The sequence below is a fragment of the Myxocyprinus asiaticus genome, chromosome 3, assembly GCF_019703515.2.
Source record: "Myxocyprinus asiaticus isolate MX2 ecotype Aquarium Trade chromosome 3, UBuf_Myxa_2, whole genome shotgun sequence".
In the NCBI taxonomy this organism is placed as follows: domain Eukaryota; kingdom Metazoa; phylum Chordata; class Actinopteri; order Cypriniformes; family Catostomidae; genus Myxocyprinus; species Myxocyprinus asiaticus.
This window is the reverse complement of record NC_059346.1, coordinates 36,742,795-36,757,867: the sequence shown is the minus strand read 5'-3', so window position 1 is coordinate 36,757,867 and position 15,073 is coordinate 36,742,795. Positions and strand designations below refer to the sequence as shown.

Genomic DNA, 15,073 nt, shown 5'->3' with positions numbered 1-15,073 from the left:
GTGAAACTTGAATCTTAAGAAAATTAAATTTGCTCATAATGTTAGTCTATTTTTCAGTCTAGCTTTGCAGGGGTCACTTTTTTCTTGTCTGTTCAAATTGAACCTTGAAAGAAGTAGTGTCCCCAGATGTTGAAACCCAATGTTTGTGTCACTTTGTCTCCTAAGTAGTGGATAACAAATGTGCTGACCAATCAATAAAGTAGAACAGCTCCACCTCTCTGAAACAAACAGTAGTGTATCACCTGTATCTTCTGCTTTTTTCCATCACTAGCAAAAAATAAATAAAATGTGAAACAGGAAATTTCTTGCTGCGTAAAGCAAATATCTGGTAAAGGTCAAACATACCCTGCTTGTAGTGGTCTCAATTGCCTACTGTAGGTCATACAGAGATAACATCCCTTTTCATTCTTGACCTTGTTTAAACTATACTGTAACTAATTACTTTCTAATAGGTTAGCAAGAAGTTTCAATGATGATGATTATCCATTATTAACTATTAAAATCCACTGTAGCCAGTGCTGGGTGTAATCTGATTACAAATTAATTAGTTACTTTTGTAGTCAAAGTAGTGCAGTGCATTACCTTTTAAATTATTGTAATCATTACAGTTACTGACTTTCAAAGTTAATGACTTTTAAGTACGTTACATTTTTCTAAAATAATATTATGTACAAGCCATTTTAAGCCTGTTGATACGCACGTCTGTTTGTGTTTCTGTGACAGCTGAAGGAACATTGAAGTGGAAAAAGGAGGAAATATAGGCATTATTTTAAATCGTTGGGCCTCATTCATGAAACTTTTGTAAATATATGAGTAAAGTGCATAAAATTAACCTTCCCAAAAACTTTCCGCCGGATTCACAAACGCTTCGTACTCCTCAGATTTGTTAGTAAAACGTGTGTATGTTCGTGAATTCCAAACATTCATAAAGATGAGGGCTGTGTACGTTCATTTACAATTATTATAATCCACACCCATGAAAACGCCATATAAGGAAGGCACTAGACTTGCTATGCAGAACAGTAGAAGGAGGATGTATACCATCATTAACCTTCTCTGGTTCAGTTCACAGCAAATCGCCAGCATCATCTATGAAACATTTTGGGTAAATCATGATGGTAACAGTACTATACTTGCAACTGGAAGAATCTTCAGAGAAATTAATAGAATGCCTGAAGATCTTTGATCGAAACGATTTGCAAGCTATATATGATTGTGCCGCCGATGTGTTTATTTGAGTTTAACAGCATTAGCATTGACCATACGTTATCAACTGAGCGCGTTTTACCGATGCCTATACTAAATTATAAAACCTAATTTATAGAGCTCATATCAAATAAAAAAACTGTCTAACTAGTCACGTTAGAAGGCATTAATTTTTTCGAGAAAATCAAGCACTTCTGCTGGAAAAACAATAAGCAGAGTTAGGAAAAAAATTATACTTTGAAAAAATGTATTCAAGCAGTAAAGAAATGTTTCTAAATGAGTAGAGGCTGTGGTTTAAAAAGAAAACAAAGCTTTTTTCTTTTTTTACTCATTTGTTATTTTTTTTAATACATTTTTTTCATTACTTATTTAATTTCACTTCTATCAAAACATGTCAGTTTGTCTGAAAGAACATGTTCGGATGTCTTACGCACAATTTACACGTGGTCGTGAGCAGGTTTTAGAAAGTAACTTCAAAGCAAATTAATTTGTAATGCAAGTACTTTCCCCATTAAGTCATGGGGAAAGTAATTTGATTACAATATTAGAGAAGTAATTAGTGATTTGTAGTGGATTACTATTTCTGAGTAACTTACTCCAAACTAACTGTAGCTACTAAAAACAGAAGTTGCTGCAGCACTAGTTGGCAGCAGATCTATTAAGATTTCTAATTATTACTTGAGCTTCAGCTGCTCCATTACCAATTCAAGTCTTTTTGCTTACAGCACAAGTATTGGCTGCTCAAACAAGATGATTGGCTCCAATTTTATAGAGTAGCTGATGAAGCATAAGTGGTGTACATGTTAATTGAAAAATCAAATGTTGAGTAACAAAACAATTACAAAACAAGCAGTCAGTTACTGAAATCACACAAAAAGTTACTTATACTGAGCTGCTACTTTTGAATTTGCGGACAAGGTGTTAGCATTATCAGGAAGTGATACGCATAGCAGATTCTCATTTTGTTGCTCTTGAACTCCATGTACATCTACTGCAGCTTTAGTGACTAGACCAGAACATGATGTTTGGACTGAATTTATCTGCTGTGTGGATGCTTTGGTGCTGCTGTCTTGTGCATGTCAGAGGTTAGTTCCTTGAATGCCTGAGTAGGAGTGATATAATTTGTTTATTAACTGAACTATTGTTACCTTTATTGGACCCTTTAAAAGTGTGACTTGTCTATTATTCATAATTTCAAATCTTTCCCACAGGGCATGGTGTGTGTCAAAATAACTTAATTACAAGAATCAATTTAACCACAGAGCTGCAGTCTGAAATTCTGACTCAGCCCATTGTAATGTGATTCAAACTCAACACAGACAAAGTGATCATTCTGTTGTGGTCTAGAATGGGTCAGCAAGGCCTTAAAGTGAATGTTTTGTAAACTGAAGAACATGACTGAATGTTAGTCATATTGTCTCTATTCTTTCAGGTCAAACAGCTGATGAAATAACCTATACATCAGTTGTCTACAGGTTACTGCCATGAAAGGTACATTTATAATTGATGTTGCAAGAGTGCCATATAAACTCAGTGACCACCACATATTAGGTACTCCTTTCTTATACACCCTGTCTGGCACCAACAATCATCCCACGGTCACTGCAAGTCACTTATATCACATTTCTTCACCATTCTGATTTTTGGTTTGTCCGCATGCTTTTATGAATAGAGTTGCCAGCTGTTGATTAGCTGTTTTGATATTTGCATTAACAAGCAGTATACAAGTATAACAAATAAAGTGGCCACAGAGTGTAGATTTTCTGAGTGTAAGATGATAACATCATCAACTGCTCCATTAATTTCTCAGACAATTCAGCTTAGAGTATTATATGCTACTATCAAGAAAGACTCAATATGAAAAACGTAATCAGTTTACCAAAAAAAAAAAAAACACAGAAAAAGCAGTTTATGATTGAACCTCAAAATCATAACCTTGGTTTGTTTTTCCTGATCTGCAGCTTTCTCTTGGTATCCTCCTTGCCAAGCTTAATCTCTAGAGTTTAATATAACCAAAGTAAAACAAATGCTGAGTCAGACAGTAGGAGAGCAGTGCATATTATCGTAATTGAATGCAATAATTTACACTTGCAAAGTTTGATGTTGCTAAAGAAATCATCTTAAGTCTTGCCAAATTTGATACATAATAAAAACAGTTTGTGTGTAATGTGCTTCAGGCTACATCTGAAAAAGGCATCTTTAATTGCAGACCTTATTTGTATTTTATTTCAAGCAAACATACAGGAGACATGAAATAAGCTGGCAGTCAGGTTTCATGCATGTGCACACAGATATTATCCTGATCATAGGTGTATTACGGACCAGTGGTGCCAGTGCCCAGGGGCCCTTGACTACCAGGGGCCTGGGTGGGGCTGGGCTGTAAGGTCTCACAGCCTATCAACTTTGAAAAGAAATGTTTAATATATGCTTGAATATGTGGGCCCCACAGCTTATACAAGGCCCCCTCAACAGGGCCCTGTGACTATGAGGGCCCCAGCCCTGTTATAGGACCCTTTTGCATTACTTAACCCTATGATGCGTATCATATTGATACATGACTTTCTAAAGCCTCTACATCAACAACATGATCAAAACTTTGCTGAAACCCCTGTTGTATACTGCCTCCGGGTGAAAGTTTCCATACTCTTGAAGACCTTGTAATATAATTTCCTAAATGGCTACCTTCATATTGTGATGCACTCATCTTTTTGATGTGAAATCTTTGTTGATTTTGATAAAGTAAAATTAACAATAATGTTTATATTGTTACTGATACCTCAAAATTTGTATTTATTGAACTGAAGCAACATGTGCTTACTTAAAATGTCATTATTTGATAGAAAAATAATTGTAAATAGTATTAGAGTATTATTTCATATATTAGGCTTTATAGGATTAAGCTTTATGCTTTGTATGAAAAGTGCTGTCGAACAAAAATTGTTATTGTACTATTCATTGCTATAATTCATGTTTGCCCTACATTACAAAAAAATAACTTGGCTTAAGTGGTTATGAAAAAGAAGATATTTTATTTTGTGTGGTACAAAAGTACTTATTAAACTAGATATGTAAAGTTTGTTGAGACAAACTGTAATGTTGGTTTGACAAAACCTTGTCTGAAAATGTAAAATACTTTTAAATGCTTGAAGTTAGAAAGTTTTACAGGTCTTACAGGAAGACAAAGTAAGAAGCATTTTAAAGCAGATTATAGGGCTTGTAAAGTTTTGACAGTTTAGTTTGAAATCATGAACATGTAATGTAGTCTAGGAGATTTTGGCATAAGGAAGAATGATAATTGTAGCCAAGCTGTAGGGACCTGTAGTAGACCTTTCAGCCCGTCAAAGCTCTTACAATGGAGAGTAAAGTCTTTGAAGGAAATAGGGTGTAGGGATGATCACTTCTGAATGGAACGCACCCCATCATTCAGATGAGTTAGAAAAGATATAGCAGCGCGAGCCAGAACTGTCTGAACTCTTTGCCAAGTTTCACCAAACCCATGCGTAGATGCTGTAGTAGCCTATTTGTTAAATTCTTCAAATTTAAAGTGTTTGATGAAGTTAAATATTTCATAATGTATTATTGCCCTTTAAATATATGCATGTTTACACATTTATTACACATTTTGTTACATGATTGTTTTTTGTTTTTTTGTATGCATAATTTGTAGTATTTACATTTTTACATTATGTATAACAAACGTTAAAATGGTACCTTCTCTTTAAGAAAAGTTGCTGTTCAGCAAATGTGTTTCGGTTGAGTGGTTTCTTTACCACAGCCATGCTGTGTGTTTGAAAATTTACTGCATGGATCTCAACTTTAAAAGATAATTGGACCGGAGGGGGGCCCTAAAAGAAAATTGGCCCTGGGGCCCATGCTAGTCATAATCCACCCCTGATCCTGATTATACAAAAGGATGAGATGTGGGGTGTCAGTATAAAATCATCACTGATCAATTTACTTTTTAAAAACATGTTTATTGTCATATTGTGCATGATTCATCAATTCACATTATGCTCAAGAAAAGCATGTTTGTCTTCATAATCTTTTATCAAAATATAATAGCTTGCTTCGCCTCTGAAACGACTTTCCTTCATGGCTGAAATCATTTCTGAACTCCCCTCCAACCACCTGGCTTCATTCAAAATGGAATGGAATACCCACTTTTCATAATCCAATTAATTCCCGATGGGTAAAATCAAGTCAAGGCTTGTCAAGCCATATTTTTTATTTATCTTTTCTTGTTTAATATGCTGTTTCACTTGAAAATAGATCACACCATGAAAATAAAATGGGTTTGAATGGCATGGCATGTTGATTTTAAAGATACAGTTGCAAAAAAATGGCCTTTTTCTTTTTTTTTTTTTTTTTTTTTCAGAGAGGGTGAAAAAAGTTTAAGAAAAACTACATCCTGAGTATCTTTGGTGCTTTAATAACATGATGTAAGTGTACCTCAGGGGACAACAATTGAATCATAAAAATGTAGATGAAAATGTATACAGTATATAGGTCCCTTAAAATTGTCCATAGAAGTTCCATCACAGGTGTACATAGTTTTCTTTTTAACATTTTTCTGCCACAAAAAGTGTTTTAAAAAATCATATTTGAAGACCACAAGCTCTATTGCTGTTCATAAGGCTCAATAGCTTATCAGAACATGCAGTATGGCCTTTCAAGAGATTAATCTCTGTAAATAATTTATGGGAATCTTTCACATCATGTACCTTAGTCACACAATGCTAACTTTAATGTAAATAAGTCCAGTATCAGCTTAAAAAGCCAGAATTCTAGCCTACAGAGACATTTGTTTTATTCTGCTGACACTTTTTTTTTTTTTTTTTTTTTTTAAAGTTGTTTTAACTTTTTTATATTTTAACCTGGATTTTGCCATGAATTGCAAAAGAAGCAGGCATGGCACAAAAAAAAAAAAAAAAAAAAAATATAAAAACCAACAATCAATAAGCCATAAATTACTATAAACATGGATGAGTCCACAATATATATACATACAGTAACTCACAGATGCCAAGTCTTGCAAGGTTTAGGTGTAAGTAAATCTGTGGGTAACATCAACTCAACCAACAAGATGCACAAGCTGCAAACTAAGGTGATGCTGCCATGTTACTTTGCATCATTTTACCCTCCTCAGATCGCTCTACTGTACTGCAGCACACTAATATGACAGTAAAAGAAACCTGGAGGAGAATCTTGAAAAACAAAAGCAGATTATTTTAAGTGTTTCTGTACTTTATTAAAAAATTCTCAAGGCACCATTTTATATGATGCTTTTAAAGGATTGTTTTTTATATATATATATATATATATATATATATATATATATATATATATATATATATATATATATATATATATATAATTTTAAAGATTTCTCTGTGTTTGTTTTGTGTGAGAAACCAAAGACAAATTTCCACAGCTGTGGACAATAAAGTAAGGTTTAGTTGTGACTGATTGCATATCTAGTTGGCTTAATAAAAGTTCTGTTAAAACTTCATTTGAGTTGTGGTAACAATACTATTATGTGGGCTCAAATAGAAATACATAAATTTTTGCATTTATGCATTTGGCAAAAGCTTTTATTTATGTACACTCAAGATATCAATTAGTAGGCTATGTGTTTTCTTGGCAATAATATATGACATTGACATTTCTAGTGCTGTGCTCTGTACTGTCATGTCAGTTTTGCTGAGAGGTTTTTAAACGGCCCCACTGTTCATTTGGCTTCACCAAGAATTAATCTGTAAAAAAAAGATTTTTGTGCTGATTTAAAGAGGTCATTTTAACACAGTAATCAAAATGAATGGAATATCTATAGTAAAGTGTCAAAAATGATCGAGAAAAGCATTTCTTTATTTCATAAATTATAAATAAATTACATTTTTAGTGTTGTTTTTGTGGTAGCCGAGACAGACAGGAGGCTGTTTGTGGTGATGTACCTAAAGTGTTATGTTTTTAGTGGTTTGCTTCCTTTCACGTCTTCACACTTGTATAAAAAAAACAAGTAAATGATGCAACAGTAATATGGTGCTCAAAACTACTCAATGCTCCTGTTGTTCTGGACCCACAATAGTATATATATATCATTTGTATTTATGAATCTAATTAAATCTTCACCAAAGGAAATCTTAAAGTCTGATGACTAAACACACTCCGTCTACTTACTGATATTATCCACATAAAAAAAAAAAAAAAAAGGCTCTGTAAAAATGAAAAGATGAGGCATCATTTGGAGGTCTTCAGATGCCACACTGGTGGAATCTTTGAAGATTCAAAGGAGCCTCAGATATTCCATTTACATAATCAAGAAATGTCTATATACACTGATGAGCCAAAACTGTAGGAACTAAGAGTAATTTTTTAGAGAGCAGAAAGGGTGTCTGGAGGTTCTCCAGTGGGTTCTGCCGGAGTGGCAGCTGAGAAATCCTAAATGGTGCCTCAAGTAACTTTTCATTTTTACATTGTCTACAGTAACCCATTAACAATTTTAATCTAATATCGGTCTTTACATTTGAAGACTATTTGAGTTTACTCACCCTGATAACAAAAACTAAAATTTCATGGATGTCTTCCCATTTTTGTAAATTATGTTTTGAACTTCAAATGTACCTCATTATCTTTTTATTAATGAATAACCAATTTTTAAACCAATTGTTCATTTGCAATAATCATTGTGATTTTTCAGAGTAGCTGATGCCTTTGTGCCTTCTGTTTTCAGCATTTTCAGGAAGTGACATGCATAAATTCTCACCTTGCTGCACTTGAACTCAATGCACATCTACTGCAGCTTTAGTAACTAGATCAGAAAATGATAATGCTGTTTGGACTGAATTTCTCTTTGGTGTGCATGCTGTGGGGTTGCTGTCATGTCAGAGGTAAATGAATATATTTTTTGAATGCCTGAATAGGAATGGACCATTTAGGTTTATTAGCTGTACTGTTAGCCTACTTTTATATCACCTTCATTGCACCCTTAAAAGTGTGACTTGTCTATTATTCATAATTTCAAATCTTTCCCACAGGGCATGGTGTGTGTCAAAATAACTTAATAACAAGAATCAATTTAACCACAGAGCTGCAGTCTGAAATTCTGCTTCCATGTTACTCTGAACCAGCCCTCTTTGGATCAAACATGACTGCAAATGTAAGTGTTGAGTGGACTCACATTAGTACACCAGTTGACTTTATCGTAGAGATCAAAGTAAGTGGTGAAGTGTTGTTCTGGAATCACAGAGGAAAAAGAATTAAGGCATTCCCTGATTTCGCCGGCTCTGGAAACTTCTCCATCCTCATTCGTGATGTGCAGCGGTCTGATCTTGGTCTCTACCGCTGTGAACTGTTCAGAGAGTTCAACTGTTCTCTGGGATATAAGGACACACAACTCAGTGAGTATTTGAATTAACTACTTAAATGGACATTAAGAGGAAATCAATGTCTTTTAGTTTGTATAATATGCTAAAAAGCATGAGACATGCTATTTTAACAGTGTCATGACATGGGTGAATTTAAAGTGGCTTATATCGCATAATCTAAATGTTATTTTTAAAGCAATTAACTTTCACTGCAGTTGAATGTATTTTCTTGATCAGGTCTCACTGCTATTGAGTTCTCATTGTTGAATAACTGGCAGCTCATGTTGGCAGCATCAGGAGGAGTTCTGCTTCTCTGTGTGTTCATAGGATGTGGTTACTATACATGGACAAAAAGTAAGTCTGATCACTACACTATGAAACCTGATGCACACTTTTCAAACAAAACATTTCATTAAAAAGCATCCACTAAAAATGGTACTTGTTGATTAGAAGTGATTTTAAAAAAGAGAAGATACAACTAGTTCTGAGAACATTTATAATTTGTTTGCAGATGATTCTTGGTTTGATATTTTGTTTTCTAATGCAAAGAAATTCATGCATTTGGCTTTAGTCTCCAAATATTTAATTCTCAGTATGTATTCTTACACAGAATCAACACTGCACTACAGTGGCGGCATCCTTGTTTATAATGCAATTGGAACATTTTATTTTTGCATTATTCTGAGATAGATAAAAACTCCAATGTGTGCTGATTGAAAGTAATTCTAAACAAGTCTGATATATAAAAAAAATTACCAAGTCCATCTTAATAAAAAGTCTGATCACTACACTATGAAACCTGATGACTCCGAAATAATTGTATTGAAAAATACACAACATAACAATGAAAAACCATTTCATTCGGACCTTATATACACTGTTTAAATCAAAATTAAATGCTTTAAAGACATAATTAACACCAAAGGTCAGCTATACATGCTGGTTTAAAGTGCTTTTAAATGAGTATGATTAATACATATTTGTTCAAGTCTCTCTTAAATGTTTTTTGAGAAACCCATTAAACAAAGTGGCATTTATTAGCACAATAATATTTTTCAAGCAAGATATACAAAGTACTTGGACACTTTAGTATTGTCAAACTTAGTGGAACATGTCAATAGTAACAGTGATGAACAATTCCTGTGTGATCTCAGGGTAATTGGCTAGTTATTTTTCTTTCATTTCTAGCATGGAGTATATGTCCAAATATTTTGGAGGCCACTGTACAAAGATTTTCAATATGAAAAACAATTTTCTTTCAGGAAAAACAGTCTATGCATCAGTTGACCATAATTCACCCGATTGCCATGACAATGAAGGTGAATCTGTTTTGCTCAGTTTATTTCACTCTATTTCAATGCATTTCATACTCAAATAAACTGATAACCGCTCTGGTCCAGAATGAGACTGGATAGTCTTAAAAAGTGAATGTTTGTGGAGTAATTGAATAATCTGGAGAACATGACTGAGCCCTGGGCACAAGGCTTTATTTAATTATTATATTATTAAAATCTTATAATTGTAAATAACACAATATTCTCTGTTCTTTTAGGACAAGCAGGTGATGAAATAACATATGGGTCAGTTGCCTATAAGCCACACAACTGCATTGACAGCAATGGTAATGGAAGATATTACAAGACTTCCCTTTTTTCTTTTTTAACTTTATTTTAAGCCATAGAAATATGTTGTCAGCATTACAAAAATAATTTTGAATAGCCTTCAAAATTTAAATTTTAACTTGCATTGATAATAACAATTTTCTGTTATTTCAGGACAAAGAGTTGATGAAGTAACATATGCATCAGTTGCCCATAAGCCACGCAACTGCACTGAAAGCAATGGTAATTTTGCACAAGGAAGATTTTACTTTATTATAAGTCTCAGAAATATGTCCTCAGCATTACACAACATTTTTTGAATGGCCTTAAAATGAAATGTTAATTGCTTTCCTTGTACATCAAATGTTTTACACAGTCTCTCTATTTTATAAGTCATTTATCTCATGATCTTTTTCTTTCTCACCAGTTCTTGAGGGTAATGATTTTATAAACAGCTCCACCACAGCGTCAGACCATGTCAAGTGAATCTAACAAGAGTAGAAGAAATGCTCCATTAGACAGTTCTATAAAAGTAGTGCAACTTTATTTTCACAAACTGAAAATTTGTCTATAGAGATGTCAAAAACCACTGTAGCTTGTCACATTTGGCCCCTTATTTATTCTAATTTTAAAGCTAATGGAGTCACATCCAGATAAAGTTTGTGCATCATATATATCTGTTTTCTCTTTATCTGTTATCTCTGTTTAAAGTCACACTGTTTGCTTAGCTGCATTGAGCATGAGGCCTTGTGCTGAGCATGAATAGGTGTGAAACTGATCTGAACAACTTTATCACCTAAACCACTGAAGTCTTTGCACCAGACCCCATACAAACAGACAGGGCCGCAGGTGCAGTAATTGGGTGGAATAAAACAAGTGCAACAGCAGTAACTCTCATCCTGTTTGCCATATTGATTGTTAATGTATGGACATTACAAATTAAAGTTGGTATAGAAATTAAATAATTACAGAAATGAATGTAAAGGTACTTTAGACCAGTATCCATGAACTTACTAAAAGTGACTGTTTTTGTGTCACATTGTAGCCTAAATGTTTAGTTTTGTAAGTCTAGTGTGAAAATGTTTCTCAGCTCTGTTGTCTTGCTTCATAACTTTAATTTCTGTGAACAAAAACCAAGATGTAAGAAGGCAGCAAAACAATATTATAAATATATCCACATGAGCTGGATATCTGCCATGTGTGTACAAGTAAACTTTCATTTAAAGCACCTGTAGGGAAAGGCATCTCAACAATGTTTAAAACTTTAAAAATGCCCATAAAAATTCCATCACATATTATTATAATTTATACTAGCATAGGAAGTGCACACATTACACTCAACAGCCCTAAAAAAATAAAAAATAAATTAAAAAAAATCATACTAAACATGATCCTGATACTGTAGGTATGACAGTTTAGTAAACATGAAGCTCACCAGGCAAAACAGTTTACTATAGCTTACAGTATTATTATTTATTAAAACATTTTATTATTATTTTTGTGCCCCAAATTACACGTTCAATTGAAACATGGCACTTGCAAGGTTTCTTACCCAGTTAAACTGCAATATACTGTAGTTAAATTTGGCAGATGGCAGCATGTTGTACTGTATCCACACTACTTCAGTAATCGTGACTGAAAGGGGCTACCTTTTGCATCTTAAAAAAATAAAAATCACAATTCCCATTTTTTTAAATAAGTTAAATGAATAAATAAACACCTCATTAAAAGCAGCAATCTTGACAAAGGAAATGTAGTTGGGAATAATATTGTTTACTTGGTCATTTAACTGTTTACTTGGTCATTTAAAAGTTTTAGGGCCTGGGTAGTTGTATTGACGCTGACTACCACCCCTGGAGCCATGAGTTCGAATCCAGGGTGTGCTGAGTGACCCCAGCCAGGTCTCCTAAGCAACCAAATTGGCCCGGTTGCTAGGGAGGGTAGAGTCACATGGGGTAACCTCCTCATGGTCGCGATTAGTGGTTCTCGCTCTCAATGGGGTGCGTGGTAAGTTGTGAATGGATCACGGAGAGTAGCATGAGCCTCCACATGCTGGGAGTCTCCGCGGTGTCATGCACAGCGAGCCACGTGCTAAGATTCGTGGATTGACTGTCTCAGAAGTGGAGGCAACTGAGACTTGTCCTCCGCCACCTGGATTGAGGTGAGTAACTGTGCCACCACGAGAATTTGCTAAGTAGTGGGAACTGAGCATTCCAAATTGGGAGAAAAAGGGAGAAAAAATTTAAAATAAATAAAAACAATTCTGAAGCTGTGATTCGGGCATAGGGGCAGTGTCTGTCACCAACAAGTGCATTCATCAACCATTTCTGTTTAGCACCTACAATTTTAGGTTGTAGGCAGGTTTAAACATACTGAATTGTGATTTTTTTTTTTTTATTATTTTATTTTATTTTTAAGATTCCAGCTTTGGGGAAAAAAAAAAAAAAAAAACAGGAATAGAAAATATGAGCCTAGGGTCAGTCTAGACTAGAAATATCAGATAATAAATGACATGTTAAAGGACTTCTCACTTGAACTGGCTTATTTCAGCACAACTGATTTCCCATAATTTTCCCCGTCCCCTGTAGTAAGGTCTTTCTGTTCAATTCTTACAAAGCGTGACACCAATTAAATTTTTTTTTATTACGTTTGCAACTTGATTTGCGCTTTCATAAATCTTACTCTGTGCATGCACATTTTTCTATCATGCTTGTAAATTCATTTACGCTTTTACAAATCTTACTCTGCGCATGCAAATCATTTAGGCACTTTTTACATTCATAGGCAATCCACTCCATAAAGGGCGTAGATTTGGCTTGAACACTGGGTATAAATAATGAGGGGGTTGTACTTGCCCGGAATCTACACCTCTGCATTCCATGTAGTATAAAACAGATACTATGACTCAAGCTTTCATTTCATGTGACAGTACATAATTTTAAACATATTTGCCAAAGAATTGTCCTTGTATAAGGTAAAATTAACTTTTCATCATTCTGACAATCTCAAAAAGGATATATAGCCTACTTCCTGCTGTATAGATACTCCCTTAACACAGCTTATGTTCTCATCTGTTATCACTCAAGAGGTTTGACAGGATTAAGGGAGTGCATATTTGTGTTATGGGTTGGAAATGAGCACATGTTCTGATATCATCTGTTGTCAGGACTTAAATCTAACTGCAATGTCACCAGCATAAAAAGCTAGTTCTGTACTAGAGTACCACACTCAAATTAAAGTTTGGTGTCAGTTAGAGAAGGATGGCTAGTTTGAATATTATCTATTGGAGTACATTCACACATTTGGCAGATGCTTTTATCCAAAGTTACTTACAGTATAATGCATTCAATGAATACATTGGTGTGTTTCCTGGGAATCAAACTTATGACCTTGGCATTGCTTGACTGTATCATCATGACCAGAGTATAATGGTACAGTCAAGCAATGCCAAGGTCATAAGTATAATGCAACTTTCTCCAAAATCTTTTGATATCAACACATGTATTTCTTTGGTTTGCAGTGAACCAAAACAAAAAGGCAAAAGAAAATATTTAATATTAACTTTTTATTTTATTAAATTTTTAAGACAAAACAACATGTTCAAAGCACATATCAAATAAAACAAGTAAATACAAAAAATACAAAGCAATATAAATGACACAAAACATTTTAAGTATAGTAAAGAAAAAACAATCATTTTACATTATATTTACAAATACAATACAAAACAAAGAAAATATTAATTTTAGCTTATTGCATATACTGTTCCAGTTCTCTCAGATTTGAAGGGTGTCTTCTTCCAGACTGTTGTTTCAACATTTCTCCACTGGTACAGAAACAGTATATAGATAGATAGATTGACGCTGGGTTCCACATTGTACTCCAAAATTTCTTGGTAATCTCCTGATGTCATCATGCCTTTCATAAATTCAAGGCACCCTGTGCTATTGTCAGCAAGGCAGCCCCCAAACATCAACAGCTTTTCTTCTCTAAGGGAGTCAACATTTTTGGTCATTACTGTATCTAAAAAAAGATATATATTTTATTTTTTACCATGATTAGTTTTACAGTTTTACCTTTACTATACCAAGCATTACTACTACATGGCTAAGTGTAAATTTGGTTTCCATCAGAAATTATGTTGTTCGGTCCAGACATGAACAGGTGTAATCAGAATAAATGTATAAAGTAGACATGATCTCGTTTATTATTCTTAAGGGCCAGTTTTGAATTAGATGAGGGAAAACAGATAAGCAGTTCTGAGAAGTGATATCTTTAAGTGGTGGATAACTAGTTCCAGACATGAATATATGTGTACTGTAAGTCAACTGATACTATCTAGGCAAATATATCAGGCAAACAAAATAATTAAAACACCTTTCTGTTTGTACTGTCACATTGATCAAACAATCAATTTAAACAGGGAAGCTGGGCAAACAGCTTTTACCTTAAGTCAAGTGACTGTCGTCAAGTTTCTATAGGAATAATGTGTCATAGTACACAAAGACACCACCAAATATTGTAGATATTAAATGCTAAAATCTCATTACATATCATTGCACAACACATAAACTGCATAGATTAACAGCATAATCAAACAGAAATTATTAATACACAGTGAACTCAGATAAGTGTTTAGACATGACCGGAAATTTCATTACCAGAAATATTTGGAAAAATTCCCTGCTGCTAAAGGAGGAGCCACCAACAACTAGGTTCATAAGTGTTCTCCAACAAAGATGTTGAATGTTCAGTGCACACAAAATTTGTGTTTGTTGCCTGTAAAGGGAGGAGAAGTACATAGTGGTATGTTTATATTTTAATCCATATACACACATATTTAGCCATTTGAATCCCTCCCTCCTCTAAGTATATTTGTTCTCAAAATTCACAAATATGATT

General features: G+C 34.0%; 1 protein-coding gene across 3 annotated transcripts; it reads left to right on the top strand.

Moving 5' to 3' along the window:
* Positions 1-424: 424 nt before the first annotated feature.
* On the top strand, positions 425-13,117 carry si:dkey-65b12.12 (uncharacterized). Of its 3 annotated transcripts, XM_051675215.1 has the most exons (8): positions 425-2,697; positions 7,937-8,093; positions 8,241-8,603; positions 8,808-8,924; positions 9,833-9,889; positions 10,123-10,191; positions 10,346-10,414; positions 10,599-13,117. In XM_051675215.1, exons 2-8 carry the CDS (start codon positions 8,027-8,029, stop codon positions 10,655-10,657), a joined length of 801 nt encoding a protein of 266 aa, XP_051531175.1. In that variant the 5' UTR covers positions 425-2,697; positions 7,937-8,026; the 3' UTR covers positions 10,658-13,117. The 3 variants fall into 3 exon arrangements, with proteins under 3 accessions (XP_051531175.1, XP_051531156.1, XP_051531165.1); XM_051675196.1 differs by having other exon boundaries at positions 10,346-13,117; XM_051675205.1 differs by lacking the exon at positions 7,937-8,093 and having other exon boundaries at positions 425-2,291; positions 10,346-13,117.
* The last annotated feature ends 1,956 nt before the right edge of the window (positions 13,118-15,073 follow it).

Bases quoted from the DNA above. Each gene is read 5' to 3' on its own strand.
- si:dkey-65b12.12 (XM_051675205.1), top strand. From the start codon at position 2,225: ATGATGTTTGGACTGAATTTATCTGCTGTGTGGATGCTTTGGTGCTGC. The intron at 2,292-8,240 runs GTTAGTTCCTTG...TCTTTCCCACAG, and splicing joins CTGTCTTGTGCATGTCAGAG to GGCATGGTGTGTGTCAAAAT. The intron at 9,890-10,122 runs GTGAATCTGTTT...CTGTTCTTTTAG, and splicing joins CGATTGCCATGACAATGAAG to GACAAGCAGGTGATGAAATA.